Genomic DNA, 16,804 nt, shown 5'->3' on the forward strand with positions numbered 1-16,804 from the left:
CATCATTCAAAGAGATAATAAATCTTCTCATTTTCCACTGGAAAAATTAGAGGAAAAATTGGTAAAAAAAAAACGGAAGCCACGCCTCAATTGTATTCTTCTTGGACTTCTAAATGCGTAATCGATTACAGACAGACGTAGCCAGAAATCTATTGAAAGAGGCTGTTTTTTTTTGAATAACAATTCAAATGTAGAGATTTATTAAGTTGAGAGATTACTTAATTATTTTAGCGTATCTTGTATTCGTATTAACTGTTTTAACAATTTGTTTAGATTATTCTAACGTCTAACGTTTCATTTCATCCATTTCGATGTTTCTTTTAAAAGTTTTTTCTAACATTTGACATTATTTTTCAAACATATTATATTTTTTCCTAACGTTTGACGTTTTTCTTTTTAATACCTGAAGTTCTTTTTTAAACATAAAATATCTTTTCTTAACGTTTGATAACGTTTCTGACGTTATTTCCTTCTTGATAATTTTTCTAAAGTTTTATGTTTTTTATAACGTTTAAAAATAGACAGATTAGAACTTACTTTTTATAATTTTTTGTCAGGGAATAATTTTTTAACCCTCTGAATTATGTTCTGATAATAAAAAGGAATGAATATAAACTCCTTTTTTGTTTCACATCACTTTATCAGACTACTTTGTCTAATAAATCTTGCTAGAAATTAAATGCTTAGATTTTTTTATCCAAAAATAAAAACACCTCAAATCTCTTTTTTCAGAGCCTCAAAGTCAGGAACATGGTTGATTTTTCAAACTTTGAACAATTTAAATTGAACAAAACCACAAATGTTCGTTTTACTTTGTATACTAAACTTCTAAAATTTAGCGCCTGTTGATTTATTAAATGAATTTGCATTATATATATACATACATTTTATATACAAAGCTCATCTCATGGAGAATCAAATCAAAAAGTTTTCCGTAAAATATGTTTTGTGGAATTGTTTGAAATTGTAATTTATTTTATTATGCATGTTTCAACACTTGATAGAGCATAAATTTGTCGTTTTCGGGATTTAACGACTGTTGGGACGTTGAAGGATTTTTGAAGGATAATAATCGGTGGCTAATGAATTGGGAAGTGCAATGAAAAAAAATATTTTAAATATTTTAAAGGAAGGAATTTAGAAATAATAATTAGTTGAGAGATTTTAGTCACATTCCAAAATGCAATGAAAGTGAATTCAATTCACTCTTGTGACCTATTTTTTGAAATATTCTGAAAAAAAAATTTACATCTCGGTTTTCTTGTTTAACAAAAAAAACCTTAACAATCAATAAAAGAACATTCTTATCTCACCAGTTTTCAACCAAAATTTCCAACCATTATGAAACTATTATTTGGGTATTTTCCCCCTCAAAAAAAAAAAAAAAACCTATCTCACGGGCATTTCCCCAAAGGCGCCACATTGTTTTATAATTCCACATTTTGTGTATATGGCGGTGTGTCAATAATGCTATGAATTTTAAATGAGCTTCCTGAATTTTTCATAAATAAAACAAAAACTTTCCAAAAGAATTGAAAAAAAAAGCTGCCCCACATCCCGAAAATAGCATACAACCACTATTTTTCGATTAAAATGCGTATCGTATCCTTGTCAGGTGTTAAATAATAGTGGTGGATATGGAAATTGCGTTTGTAAATAGGCTAATACATATATGTATGTACATAAATTGAAAACCACATTAAATCGTCACATTTCGTGTTGTCAAATAGCTTGTGATGTATATTTACATAACGAGCTTTTGAATAGCGAAGCGATTAAAATTAGAAACATATGCATAAATCTGTAAGAGAAGCTGTTGGCTCATGTTCTTTAAATGTATGTATCCTCGTCTAATGCTCGCTGTATCCTTTAACTAAAAGATACAAATTCATGTATTTTCTATCTGCGAGAGCGAATATTTTCACTTAAATTACGGCTTTAAGTGTCTCCACACATAGCAGCACAGTAATTACTGGTAAAGCTAAATTGAAAGTTTAGTTTTGTATCCAATTATGTTGGAGGGTGGTTCAACACCCTTGCATACTAAACGGCTGAAAATATATACAAATCGATTTTTCAAAACAAGCCCTACAATATACCACGTAATTTGGTGAATTTTGCTGAAAGGTCTTAGGAGAAAACATGACAAATGTGTAATTTGGATTAACAAAGTTCCAATGAACGTCCTGCTTTTGTTTATCAACCAAAGGCTTGCAGGATATGAAAAAAATCAAAAAGAGATTTTCAAACGTTAGAAAACATTTTGAACTTTAGAATAAACGTCAAGTGTCCAAGAAAAAAAAAGACAAACGTCATGAAAGGAATGTCAAATGTCAGAATAAATGTCAAACATAAGATAAGAAATGTCAAAAGCCAAAAAGAACATCAAATACAGGTGAACGCCTAAAATACATTTCAAACGTTAGAATTAAACAAATAAATTTTCTAATATTGTCTCTTCGAATAAAACGGTCTTTAATATGGTTTAAAAAATTGAATTTTCATTTAAATTCCAATCCTTAAACATTGTTTAAAAAATACCCTATTTGACAAAATTCTGTCAACGTCCTTGTACTCCATACATTTTCTATGATGTTTCGAATGTTTTATTCCCTCTTCATCAGGTCTATACATAGTGTGTAATTCTGTCTTGATTATATGTTTTTTTTACGTTTAGAAATTTTGTTTTTCACTCGATTTAGCTTTTTTTTATAAATCAAACGCTGTACCTATTTGAAGTGATTTTCTGTGGTTTTGAAAACTTCCATCGATTCGTATGGGGCATATAGTGTTTGTTTAATTAACTAATTATCCTCATTGTTTTGCTGAAACAATTTAATTTACATCTCCTGTTTTGAAAAAAAAAATGTTAATTGATGCCAATTTTTTAATTATTTAAGAGCGAAAATATTGTCACGTTTAATTACAAAATCACTTAATTGTATTAATATGATGGGAATTTATGGAGTGGTTCATAAATATGGTACCAAAAACCAATAAATATCTCTCACCATTATTTTGTAGTTCTATATTGTGTGCAAACTTTTATATATACATAATTGGATGTCGATACTTGACGTAAAATTGATTTTATTGCCCCTCATAACAAGATCCTTAATAATTATTTTTACTGGAGGAATGATTAACTTTTTATTCGTATAAAATTGGTTATTAATAGTTTGTTAAATTACTAAGAATATTTTGCTGATTAATATGCTTTTCTAATATTAGAAGTATTGTCGTTGAGAGAGAAGAGTGGTGAAGGAAAAAGTCATGAATGAAATTAATGAGCATCAATATTAAGCTGTTGACTTAAAGTCAAAGGTCAATAGAATTCTCTACTCTTGTAGACAATAAGACCTCTATTTTGTAAAACAAGAATTAAATTTTGTACACAATTTTGCGGGAAAAGGACTAAAATAAAATAAAATATCTTTAATTAAAATCTTCTACTTTGAAAAAGAAAAAAAGCTGACATTTGATTAATGTTCATAATAAATTTTAATAGACGACGAGAGAATGATAAATCCATTTTACTAAATCCTTTTTAAATGATGAAAATGCTATAAAGGAAAGAATCATACAGCTAAAAGCTTTATGCTTCCTGTGAAATGACATTCTCTCTTTTGCCACAGCAATGACTTTTAAAGTTTTCATGAAATGTATTTTTTTATGATTTAAATACTCAATGGAGGATAGAAATAATAAACAGAAATGGAAGTTTCCTTTTTTGCTAATGGTTTAATTTTGATTTCGTCATCTGCACTCCAGCAGCTTTTCTTGCAGATTAATTCTAAAATTGCTTTATTTAATTTTCCCCAACTGCAAATGGGGTAATTTTATTGCAGTGTGTTTCAAGGTATATATGTTGCGGGGGGTGGGAGAAAGAAACTCTTTTGCTTTTCCTTGAAGGAATAGCGAAGAAACTTCCTCCACGATGATGTCCCACAAGTTGGTTTTGAAAATGGGCAAAGATGGAAATGTAAATTTCCCACTGAAAGTCGATAAAATGCAAATTAGGGCCATTTTTACGGTGTATGTATATTTTAATGCAATAGAGAATTATTTAATTATCGAGTGTGGCTGGAGGTTAAATTTAGACAGAAAATAATTTATTTTTCTGGGCGCCTCCCGCACTATTGAGTTTTATAATGGTTGGCATGCCGTGAAAAATCGACCGAGTCACATAGGAGAGATTACAATGTGATAATTTCTCGTGTGATGCCTCATGGTTATTCACAGTTTTGTTCTGACAGTGTCTACGATGAGCTAAAGTGTTGTTTAGTTACTGGTAAATTGGTGAATGACACAAATTTGAATCACAGCCATATGAATTAGTTATTGGAGCAGGGGGACCCCTTTTGTATATGGGGGTAGGGGTCTAATTCAATTGTGGGGAGGGCAAAATTTGACAGGCTATATAACTAATCAATATTATATTGATAAAGTGAATGCAACATATTCCAATCTCTTCCATTTACAGGCCCAGAGCGACGACGATGACGTGGGGCCGGACGAAGTTGCTGTTAATGTGGAGGGACGGGATGGGTTTATGGATGACTTCTTCAATGAAGTCGAAGAGATACGGGAGATGATAGATAAAATCCAGACAAATGTGGAGGAAGTCAAGAAGAGACACAGTGCAATTCTATCAGCGCCTCAATCTGATGAGAGTAAGTTATTAACTATAGATTCACTCAATATAGTTCTATTACTTTGTAGTTTTTTGTTGTTGTACCAAACTCTTTGATTATATCTCGGGAGAAAGAGAAACCATGGAAATCTGTACCAAATGATTCGAAGCTTTTCCCTGAAATTAAATTTAGAAGCTCATTTTCGAGCACGTAGAAAACATTTAACAAATTAGCGGATGTTCTTATCTATTGTGTTACATATACTTTCTCTGACAGGAAAACTTTATACCTACACTACTGTGTACACAAAAAAATCACTGAGAAAATAGAATTAAAAATCATTTAATTTTAAATTAAATTTTCAATACAATTTATCTTGCTAAATCTGTTTAAACAAAGTAAATAATATTTTTCAATTATTTTTTGCATATGAAAGTCATATGACTAAATTAATCATAAGTGAGGTTAAATAAATCAATTCAATTTTCATCCAAAACTTCCCATTATATGTGCAAATAATTCAAAATTTGCTCATCCAATAAACATTGATTTATGCATTGACATTTAATACAGAATTGTCCATTGCATAAATTGCATAAATAATGTAGGTACGGAGAGGGGAATTGTGTTTTAGGAAGGACATTAACTAAAGATATTTTGGTAATTTTTTGTGCAATAATTTTTTATTAAGAAACATTCTGCATTGTCAAAAAAAAATCAATTTGTCACAAAAAACTCACAAAAAAATTAATATTTGTCTTAAAAAAGTACAGAACGCTTCCTATTCCTATTGGATCTTATACATATTATTTTTAAACGCACGGACCATATGCATCTGTGATTCATTAAACGATATTTTATTTTTTCTATTCTAAATTTCGATTAGACAACAGATACAAATTAATGTTTTATTTTTATTGAGAAAATGAACAAATTAGATACAATAAGAGCTTGTAAAAAAACTAAGAAATACTTGCCCAAAAATATAGAAGCCACACCCCCTATTGTACCTACTTCATTTATATTTTAAATGCATGAATCATATGCTTCTTCAGTTAGTGCTTCTATCGATGATACTTTTTACTGTTTTTTTTTTTAAACTAAATCACTGACTTAATTTTTTTTATGCATTTAGTGGTTAAATAAAGATACAATAAGGGGCGTGGCTTGTACATCATTTGGCTAATATTTTTAAATATTCCCGATGTTTTTCGTTGATATGCTGATAGATTTTTCTTAGACTCTCTACAAGATTTCAATTGATTGGTTTGAATTGTTGAATTATATTATGAAAGTCCTATTAGCGCCTAAAATTGCATAAACTCCTTAAAATATCATTCAAAAAAAATTTTAATTGTTTCTTTTATTGCCTTTGCAGAGACAAAGCAAGAGTTGGAGGATCTTATGGCCGACATAAAGAAAACTGCCAATAGAGTCCGTACTAAGCTAAAGGTAAATTTCAAATGAAAATTTATTTAAAAAAAAAGTAGAATATTTGCATATTGATGATTGGAAAATCTTTTTTTGGGTGTTTTTAGGGCATTGAACAGAACATCGAACAAGAGGAACAGGCAAACAAGTCCAGTGCTGACCTACGAATACGCAAAACACAGCATTCAACTCTCTCGAGGAAATTCGTTGAGGTGATGACGGAATACAATCGGACTCAGACAGACTACAGAGAACGATGCAAAGGGAGGATACAGAGACAGTTAGAAATTAGTAAGTATTCTATTGTAATTATATTATTGCATTTGACTTTTGTCACCATTGTTTGGTGCTATATCCGTTTTCCATGAAATTATGCGAAGAGAAAATATTCTTAATGTACAATAAATTCAATTTTCTCCTCTGCAGCGGGTAGAACTACAACCAATGAGGAGCTGGAGGAGATGTTGGAGCAAGGGAATCCAGCGGTATTCACTCAAGGAGTAAGTGGATTCTAATTGAATTTACGTCAAGTTTTTTTTTGAAAATTATTTTCATTTCATTTAAAATGCGAAATGCATTGAACATTTATTAAAAAAAAAAGGAAAAATGTAATGGAAGTGTGGAGAAAAGGGAAAATTTTTTCTCATCTCTGGCATTTTTCCACATTACAGATTATTATGGAAACGCAACAAGCCAAACAGACTCTGGCAGATATTGAAGCTCGACATGCAGATATTATTAAATTAGAGAATTCAATCAGAGAACTTCACGATATGTTTATGGATATGGCTATGCTAGTCGAGAGTCAGGTGCGTATGTTTTCTCAAATTTTTCATCAAAAGCTCGACTTTTTCTCCATCATTCATCACAATAGAATTTAGCTGAAGCTCCATGTGTGCAAAAAAATAGAACAGGAGAAACCCAGTGTGGGCTATTTAACTTTTCACCATGAGAGATAGATAAAGTTTCAGCAATTTGATAATGACTGATAAAATTGGTGGAACACACTCAATTGAACCCCCTATCGTGGAATTCAATATAAAGTTTGTAAAACACGGGAATTTGGACGCTATATGAAAATGATTTTGTGGGTGTTCATAATTATTTATGGAAATTTTATTTCAAAGTTTTTTTTTTAATTCTAATTTAAACTCCATAAATTGCAGTGGAAAGAAAAAAATAGCAAAAGAATTTGCATAAATTGATTTTTTTTGATAATTAAAAATTTAGTCATAACTTAAATTAAAAAAAAAAAAAAAAAACTTGCATAATGTTTGATCAGTGATGCATGAATGGGGGTTTTCATAATGTATCGGAAAATTTAAAACTCTCTGGAATTTGAAGAGAAAAAATATCAAAGAGATTGAATATTCAATTATTAAATTTTTTGATAAGTTTTTTAGACTTATTTGAAGTGGAAAAATGATAAAAAATATTGAATTTCTTATTCTTGTCACACGTGAATTGTTTCACATATCTAATTCTATGTGCAATTACGGTATGATTTGTAGACTTTAAAGAAAGAGAATAAGGGAAAAAAACCTCTGTGTTTCAGTTTTATTTTTATTGAGAACTTTTTTTATGCTACGTGGTCCAGATTTGAAAAAAAAATGGTTGAGCTGGAGGATTTACATTGATGAGATTTTTTTTGCACAAATGGAGCCAACTCAGCGAATTTATTTATTGAATTTTTATATGTAACTAACCAATTCAAAATATTCAATTTGCAATTCATTTGCAACAAAAAAATCATTGCAATACAGGGTGAGATGATTGATCGTATAGAATATCACGTGGAACATGCCATGGACTATGTCCAGACGGCAACACAAGATACGAAAAAAGCACTGAAATATCAAAGCAAAGCTCGTCGGGTGAGTTTTATAAAAATTGATTATACTAATGTGTTGTTTTTTTTCTTTTTTTTTGTCCTTTCCCCGTCCAACCAACCTCATTTGTACAAAAAAACTATCCTTTTTCCCTCCACGAAAATTTTTATGTTTCTCCTAACACCTTTATGTTTTTTTTCTTAATTAATGTATAATTTCTTTCTAACTTCCTTCAATCATTAACTATCATAAAATATTTTTAAATGAATGTCCTACATTTCGTCTGCATGATTAACAAATTTCTTACAAAAAAATCTTAACGTGTTATGCGCTTCTCTTTTTTAACAAAAAAAATTATAATCTTCTGGGCTTGGTGGCTTGTTATTGCGCTTCAATATGGGTTTAAAAAAAATCTAAAAATAATAAAATAAAAACAACAACTTAAACAATTTTCTTCTCACACTTTTCCGCGGGAAAATGCTCTCTCACAAATTGTCGATAACTTTCACTTTTTCTTGTGACATGAATTTTATTTTATTCTTCTTTTCACAAAAAAAAAAAAACAAATACACTCACAACTAAATAAAATCTATGCGGTGCAAAAATTATAATAAATTCTCTGCTAAAACAAATCCCACACACACATAACTTTCGTATAAACGAAAATCCCCCATCCAAGGTATATTACCGGCGCGTTCATATCTTGCGGCATGTGGATTGTGAATTATAAATGAAAACCAGGGTGATCTTGTGGATAATATTGAGCATCATGTTTCACAAAGTGGAGCGCACGTGGAGGAAGCTCGAGGGGAGCTTACAAAAGCCAGGGAATATCAGTCAAAAGCCAGAAAGGTATATTACATTCACTCAATTATTTATCATCTAAATAACAATCTCTGGTAATAACATGCATTTTTTCTGTATACTTCGGGAAGGTCCTCTTTAAAGCTAATTTTTTTTATCACAATAACTGTCTGCAAATTCCTTCGTTATTATTAAATTTAAAACTTTTATATCGATTATACATGAGAAAGGTAAAAAAAAACTTTGCAAGTTCATGTTGAATTTCCACGAAAACTTTGGCATTTTTGTACACAAACTTAGCCTAAAATCTATGGCGAAAAAGGTAAATCAGAATTTTTGATAAGGCTATGCATTTTTAAGCAAAGCTATTGTTAATTTCAATTGAAGTTCAATTCACAGATAAAAGAAAAAGTTGACAAAATTATTACAATAGTTTTAATAAAAATTTTAAAATGTTTAGCGTTGGTTGGATATTGGCCAATATTCTGGAATAAAGACTTTAAGATCTAGTAAAATAGATTGTTTTCAGATTCATCAAGACCCTAAATAATGATTACGGAATAATTAAGAAGGTATAAAAGAAAATTAATTTTTAAAAAGACTTATAAGATATTTAACGACTTATTATAAGAATATATTCTTTTATGATTTATTAAATAATTAATAATTTTTCTTAAATTTATATTCTTGAAAGTACCTAGTTAAAAGATTAATGATTTTTTTAAATCACCTGTCTTAAAGTTTTATTGGATAGCTTGTCTTAAAATTTTCAATATGTTCTAAATGCAGTTTAAGCATCTGAAATAAGAATCAATAATTTTGTATTAGATAAAATGTCATCTTAATTGTTAGAACATTCCTATTTCTAATTAATTCGAAAGCTAACTTTATCGTAAATCTTTTTATTAACAGGAAGCTAAAATATTTATTAAAAACTTTTTAATTCTGAAGTCTATCAGTTAGAAAATTGCCAAATTCTTCTCGTTCTTATATAGGGAATTAAAAAAAAAACGAAACAATTTATTCGAGGAACTAAGCTTTACAAAATTTATCTAATTTAATAGAAATGTAAATTTCATTTTAATTTTGTTTATTGGATATTAAAGTCAATTTAGTGGAACTTTATAGACAGTTATTGTGAGCATAGAAGAAACTATGTATTGTAAAACTGGCACTATCTACGCAAATAAATGAATATACTACACACTTAAAACTAAAAAAATGACACACTCAACATAAATTTATGTTTCACTCGTGAAACAGGGAGCACTTTTAACTAAATTGTTGGTATAGTTGTTGTTTTTATAACTCAAAAGAGCCTCTGTTAATATCTCTCTCTCTTTTATAGAGTTTGAAATTAAAAAAAAAAATAGAGCAATTTGGGAGAAAATTTTATAGCTTCTGTGGAGTGCATGGGAATGGCAAAATACTTTTTTTTTACAATTTATTTAATTAACACTTACTACTATTTTCGTTTTTTTTATTACAGAAAAAAATTTTGATAATAATTTGCATTGCAGTAACACTAGTGGTTCTTGCTATTGTCTTAGCTGTTTATTTCTCAACAGTTTTTCCTTCCTAACATGGATTTTGTCTGTTAACTTTGGAATGCACAGTAATTTTTAATTTTTAAGTTTAAAAAATAATAATTTACTAAAAAATATTTTATTATTGTTACTTGGCTGTTGACACCTTATGCAGATTATATGATTTTTATATATTTTATTTTATTTTTTTCTCTTTATTTCAGAAAAAAATTTACATAATGATTTGCCTGCTAATTACGTTAGTGATTATAGCAATTATTTTAGCAATACAGCTATCCTAAAAGAAAAATCTTCACACGCGGTATTAATTTATAAAATAATTACAAAAAAAAAACATATAAGTTTGTATGACTTATTGGATAATAGATGAAAAAAATACAAAAAAATATTCGAAAAAATATAAATGGATTAAATGTGACAAAAAAAAACTTTGAAATTTCTTGGAGGATTGACATGAAAATTTGTTTATTTCCCTTTTTGATGCATTCACTGCCATTTGCCCGTTTATTTTTTGAATAAATATTATTTTTTGAAAATTAAAACAAAATGAATTTCTTTTGAAGTTTTAGCATTAGTTAATTAGTGCTACCATTTTTATTATTAAATTGATTCTCAGCTCTTATGCAGAAATAACTTTTACACGTGCATGGAATGTTCTTCAAAATGCGAAAAGAATTTTACAGGTGAAAACTTCTAACGACAGTTGGGTTTTGAATTAACCTGAAACGTGTTTATTTGAGTTATTTTGCTTCCTTTTTACTTTTTTTTTATTCTGCAAAAAATGAATTCTAAAGGTTCCATAACTCTCACTGGATTTTTGTTGTTGAAATTTTCAATTTAGGGAAATCTCTGAAGAATCTTTTCAGTTATCGATTTTAGAATACGTATTTATAGCCACTTCTTTTTCCGGTCTATTATTAGAACATTATGCATCTTATTGTAAAGAAAGCTCGAAAGCTCTAAAGGGGAATTTATCTTGTTAAACATTTCATAAAGTGTCTACAAATCCCAAATGAGACGTTTGTAGATCTCAGATAAATGAAATTTTGCAAGTGATTAAGAGATATTTCAATAGATATATGTTTCACTGCACTGTTGTACTCAATTCAGTGCAATTTTGATGCAGTTCTAAAGCTGAATTAATTTCTATAGCTCTGTGCAAAATCTAATCGCAATAAATCTTTAATTGATTAATTTTCGACAAATGAGGTTCTATTTCTCTAAAAATTAAATAGCAAATTAACTACGATTTTATTTTCTCTGACTTGATTCGTGATTTTTGATACTTTCTAACCCGTTAGGGGATGACCTAATTTTGAGCTTTTGCACGCGACTTTAATTTGTTTTTTGATGAATTAAGTTCTGCAGGAACATTTCTGCTTGATAGGAAGAAAATTTTCTTTGAAATCAAATATCTTTTCATGGAAAATCTTGAGGCAAATCAATGTCGTAAAAATTCATTTCTTTCAAAATAAAATATTTGTAGGTCTCTCAGAATACCTTTATAACAATCAAAGGGTTCTACCAATCTCTCTAAATCTTCAGTTCAAATTTAATCTACTATGATACAATGTTTAGTACGTAGTTTAAAATTTAGTATGTACCTACTAAATTGCTAACCGAGCATATTCCATAATGTTCACAGTCCATAAGCTTCCCACGAAATGTAGCTTTAAAAATTAATCAGATTTTCAACGCAGAACTATCTCAAATTTCTATATTGACCAAGAACAACCAACATTTATGAGCAAAATGTGTTTCAGCAATAATTGTTAGTTAGTCAATAAAATGCCACGTTTACCATAATTTTATCCCCAAACAACAACAAATAAGCGCACAATCTGAAAACTATGTGTGCGAGGAAAAATAAAATGATAGTGGAACTTCAAAGTATAATCCTTCATTATTTCACACATTTATTTAATTTTGCGGTTATGATTTAATTATGTAATGCTCAAAAGTATGCAAATTAAAACACTAGTGGGGCAAAAAGGTTTTTTTTTTATTTTAATTATAAATGCTACAAAAGTTTTTTTGTGTGCTCATGTTTCAGGTTAATATTATATTAAGGGAATTTTTTTTCATGACGTCAAAGGGGGTGAAAATAATATAAAAGGGTGAATGGAATTGGTTTAAAGTGCATCAGAATAATTTCAAATTCAATTTGTGTTTTTTCTGAGCTTCAGATTCAGATTCAGATTTTTTGAGGCGACAACGTATATCGTCATCTGACCACTGCGACCAAAAGAGGCCTATTGTGGTACCCTCGTTATCATCACTATCCGAAAGACGGGGCAACCGAAGCATAACCCTCAGCCGCACCCGTCCGTTAACTAACCATTGAGAACCCGATAGCATTACCCTTCGAGGTTTTCAACGGTCATCTAAAGGCCGAAAATCTTCAAACCTTTGATAAATTTAAAGATGTTTTCCGGCTTTAAGGTCCAGGCGTCATATGGATTTAACACATATGCTCCTAGATAATTACGACGCCTATTTGCTAAGGCTTCGCAGTAGCAGATGATGTGAGCGGAGGTTTCGTCATCCATCTCGCAGAACCTGCAAAGAGAATCCCCATATACATTAATATTGTGTAGGTGATATCTTAATTGACAGTGTCCCGTCATTAATTCAGCATAGATCTTCAGTTTCCTTCTACTTAATCGTAAAAGTTCTAAAGATCTGGCCTCGGAAGCACTGACCATGAATTCTTTGGCTTGTCTCAATCCAGGACTTTGCGTCCAGAGAGTTATTGCCTTTTTCACGATACATGAATGAAGCTCTCTCTTAAGGGTAGCTTCTGCAATGCCACAGAAAGGTTCGGGCCCCACAAATGGGGTATTTGAGCCCTCTCTGGCAAGTTCATCGGCCGCCTCGTTGCCCGGTATGCCTCTGTGTCCCGGAACCCACACAAGTGTGACCCTGTTATGAGAGCCAAGACATTCGAGGGCCTCCAGACATCCAAGTACTAGCCTAGACGTAATCTTATCAGAGTTCAAAGCTTGTATTGCAGCCTGACTGTCTGAAAGAATGTATATACGCTGGTTTTTATATTCCCTGCGTAAATTTTCGGATAAACATGCCCAGATAGCAGTGATTTCTGCTTGGAACACTGTAGCATATTTTCCCATAGGTATGGATAGCTTGTACTCAGGCTTTATGCCAAATACCCCAGCACCAGATGAATCACCAATTTTGGATCCATCTGTATACCATACCAAAGCCTGCTTCTCTAGTGATCTCCATTCAGTCCCATCAGAGATTTGAATAGAGAAATGTTTATCAAGATGATAAACTGGTGTCGTTTTATCCGTCACCATAGAGAAGATTTGATTCCCAGATTCAGCGACCAGAGAATCTATGACAGTTCTATCGAATTCTTTGTTATTCGATGTAATTCTTAATACAGAGGCTTTTGCAAGCTCTTCTATATGTAAATGCAATGGCATAAGATTTAAGAGTCTCTCCATTGCCAATGTTGGGACAGTTCCCATGGCACCGGTGATCAATAGACAGGCAAGTCGTTGCAGCTTATTAAGGCTGCTTTTCGCCCAGTCATATTTGGCCACGGGCCACCAAACACAAGCAGCGTATGATATAATGGGTCTTACAATCGCCCCGTATATCCAACGCATCATACTTGGATTAAGGCCCCAAGTTTGTCCAATGTATCTTTTACAAGTCCATAGGGCATTTCGGGCCTTTGCTATAACATTTTCTAAGTGAGATCTCCATTTAAGTTTCCTATCCAGGGTGACCCCCAGATATTTACACTCATCCGAGACCTTAACAGTTTCACCATCCAATGTAGGAGTGCATTCAAATTGCAATTTCCTTTTGTTGGTGAATGGGACTATAATTGTTTTCTTGGGGTTTATCCTTAGTCCTTTGTCCCTGCACCAAACCCGAGCCGAGTTCAGTGACCTGCAGACTAGTTCCATGAGGGTGTTTTCAAACTTACCCCTCACCAGGATAACCACATCATCAGCGTAGCCTTGCGCAAAGGCACCTTGATTATTCAGCATCTCTAGCAGGTCATCCACTACCAGCGTCCAGAGTAGGGGTGATAACACTCCACCCTGTGGGCAACCCCTACTGGTAATGTTTACTACTGCGTTTGAGGCTGATGAGGTTACGATTCTTCTACTTTTCAACATGTTCGATATCCATCGACATGTAATAAAGTTAACGCCCCTGTTATACAGACTGCGTCTAATTGAGTCGTATGATATGTTATCAAACGCCCCTTCAATGTCAATGAATGCGGCGATCGACACATCACCCTGATTCAATCCCCTATTTATTCGGCTGACTAGTTCCGAAAGGGCTGATTCAGTTGATTTACCGGATTGATAGGCATGTTGATTGGGATGCACTGGTTTTAAGGCCAGTACGTGATCCCTAATGTGCCTATCAATGATTTTCTCCATCATTTTAAGAATAAAAGACGTGAGACTAATAGGCCGATACGACTTTGGATTACTCCTTGGTCTTTTACCTGCCTTTGGAATAAAGGTAACTTTAACCATTCTCCATGGCTTGGGAATATACCCCCATGCAAGGCTGGTCCGTATTACCCTCAGAAGAAATGGGGCTAGAATATCTGCCCCATACTTGAGCAAAGCTGGGAAAATTCCATCAATCCCAGGGGCTTTAAAGGGTTTAAAAGAACCCAAGGCCCATTTTACAGTGCTAAATTTTACCATAGCTCTAGAGGTTTTAAAATCTTCCCTCCGCGGCCTAGTATAAGTTTCAGAATTTTCATCTGATTCTGGCGCCACCGAGGAGCCCGGGAAGTGTGTTCTGAGCATTAGCTCAACACTTTCCTCAAGACTCTCAGTATAGCTACCGTCCGGTCTTTCAAGAAGACCGAATTTGGCGGAATTCCCTTTCGCCAAACATTTATGCAATCTGGCACAGGTGGTCGTGTTCTCTATATCGCTACAGAAAGCACGCCATGAATTCCTCTTAGCCTTTCTCAGGGCTTTGTTGTACGCAGTCAGGGCGTTTCTATAAACCTCCCATTCATTGTTACATTTGGCCCGGTTGAAAAGCCTTCGAGCAGCCTTACGTAGTTTAGTAAGTTTATTGTTCCACCAGGGAACCGTGTTACCAGTCCGGGATGGAAGTAAAACATTACTATTAGTGTATGCTTCAGTGATGACCCTATTCAGATCCATTACTGCGCATTCAATATCATCAGGGTTTCGGAAATAATCCCTGATGTTCTGGATTCCAGTAGAGAGGCGCTCTCTATAGGCTATCCAGTCTGTTCTGCGCGGATTTCTCCGCTCTTCATAAATGTGACTAACAGACAGATTGATATCAAATCGAATGTGTCTGTGATCAGACATTGATGGCTCATTAGAGACATGCCAGTCTGTGATTCTACCAAACAAGCGGTTTGAGGTCAAGGTAATGTCCAAGACCTCACAACGCACTCTAGTAATAAACGTCGGTTTGTCACCAACATTGGCTATTTCAAGCCCATACTGTGTAATAAATTCTAAAAGAGACTCACCTCTGCTATTGACATCGGTGCTCCCCCAGATGGTGTGATGGGCATTAGCATCGCATCCAACCACTAATTCGTGTCCTCTTCGCCTACAGTAGTCAATCAATCCCACTAGTTGCGTCGATGGACAGTCTTCATCCCCAGGTAGGTAGGCAGAACACAGAACTACCTGTTTCCTCCCATCTGATTCCTCCTGGCTGATCAACGCCGCCACCAAATCCCGAGAACAATGTTCTGGGATTGGACAAATGTCGGTGTGTCTTCTATATACAATACAAGCTCTGGGAATCTCACAGCTCGTATCGTAAAGTATATCCGCAGCCTTGCTCTTAAGTCCTCGAATGCCACCTAGAGCAACCCAAGGCTCTTGAACAAGGGCGTAATCCAACTGATTTCTTGCAAAACAGTTAACTAGCACAGCAGATGCTGCTTTGGCGTGCTGCAAGTTGATTTGCAGCACCTTCCTTTTTATTGAGATTTCCTTTGGCGGTGTTTGTTGTGAGTCCTTGCGGACTTCCTCCGCCCCCCTTCAGTGCCCCCTCCACGGGAGTGTTCCGGCCCTGAGTTGCGATGTGCTCTTTCTTGCACCGCTTTCCTCGACCTGACAACCGAAGAGGAGTCCACATTGCGCTTCTCCGACCCTCCTCGCTTCGGTGTTTCCGAATGAGTGGCCTTCGTCGCAGGTGTCTCGGGGACTTTGGAGTTGCCTCCGGTTGGGACGACCTCCTTACTAGTGCCTGCGGTGTTCGTCTTCGAGGCACCCTGTACAGTGGTCGTATTTTCTTCGGCCGCGGATTTGGGTTTGGAGTTTTTCTTTCCTCTTCCTTTCCTAGCCTCAATCCTGAATTTGCTCAAGGCATGATGGACGGTCATGCCCATTCCCTTCAGCCTTGAGAAAGATTCCTCGTCAACAGTAAAGATCATTAGGCGTCCTTTGGCCTCGGATTTTACTGTGATGACACGCCATCTGTCAGTCCGCAATTCATTTTGATGACCAACCCGGGATAGTATGGATGTCGGCTCCGCTTTTTCCATCGCCGGGAT

At 33.4% G+C, this 16,804-nt stretch overlaps 1 protein-coding gene across 5 annotated transcripts in view; it reads left to right on the forward strand.

The window, feature by feature from the left end:
- Nucleotides 1–16,804, forward strand: part of LOC129787003 (syntaxin-1A) — a 31,056-nt gene that overhangs the window by 5,462 nt on the left and 8,790 nt on the right. The window contains exons 2-8 of one of the 5 annotated variants that reach the window (XR_008750179.1): nucleotides 4,484–4,673; nucleotides 6,013–6,086; nucleotides 6,173–6,356; nucleotides 6,492–6,565; nucleotides 6,737–6,874; nucleotides 8,636–8,746; nucleotides 10,449–12,413. Coding sequence is in view for 3 of the 5 variants with exons in the window: in XM_055822278.1 (XP_055678253.1) it covers nucleotides 4,484–4,673; nucleotides 6,013–6,086; nucleotides 6,173–6,356; nucleotides 6,492–6,565; nucleotides 6,737–6,874; nucleotides 7,829–8,098 (930 nt within the window). In the remaining 2 variants the exon portion in view is untranslated. Of the gene's footprint in view, nucleotides 1–4,483; nucleotides 4,674–6,012; nucleotides 6,087–6,172; nucleotides 6,357–6,491; nucleotides 6,566–6,736; nucleotides 6,875–7,828; nucleotides 8,483–8,573; nucleotides 8,747–10,448; nucleotides 12,414–16,804 lie in introns of those variants that run through there. The other 4 variants (XR_008750178.1, XM_055822280.1, XM_055822279.1 and 1 more) reach the window with 4 other exon arrangements.

The sequence above is a fragment of the Lutzomyia longipalpis genome, chromosome 1 (assembly GCF_024334085.1).
Source record: "Lutzomyia longipalpis isolate SR_M1_2022 chromosome 1, ASM2433408v1".
Taxonomy (NCBI): domain Eukaryota; kingdom Metazoa; phylum Arthropoda; class Insecta; order Diptera; family Psychodidae; genus Lutzomyia; species Lutzomyia longipalpis.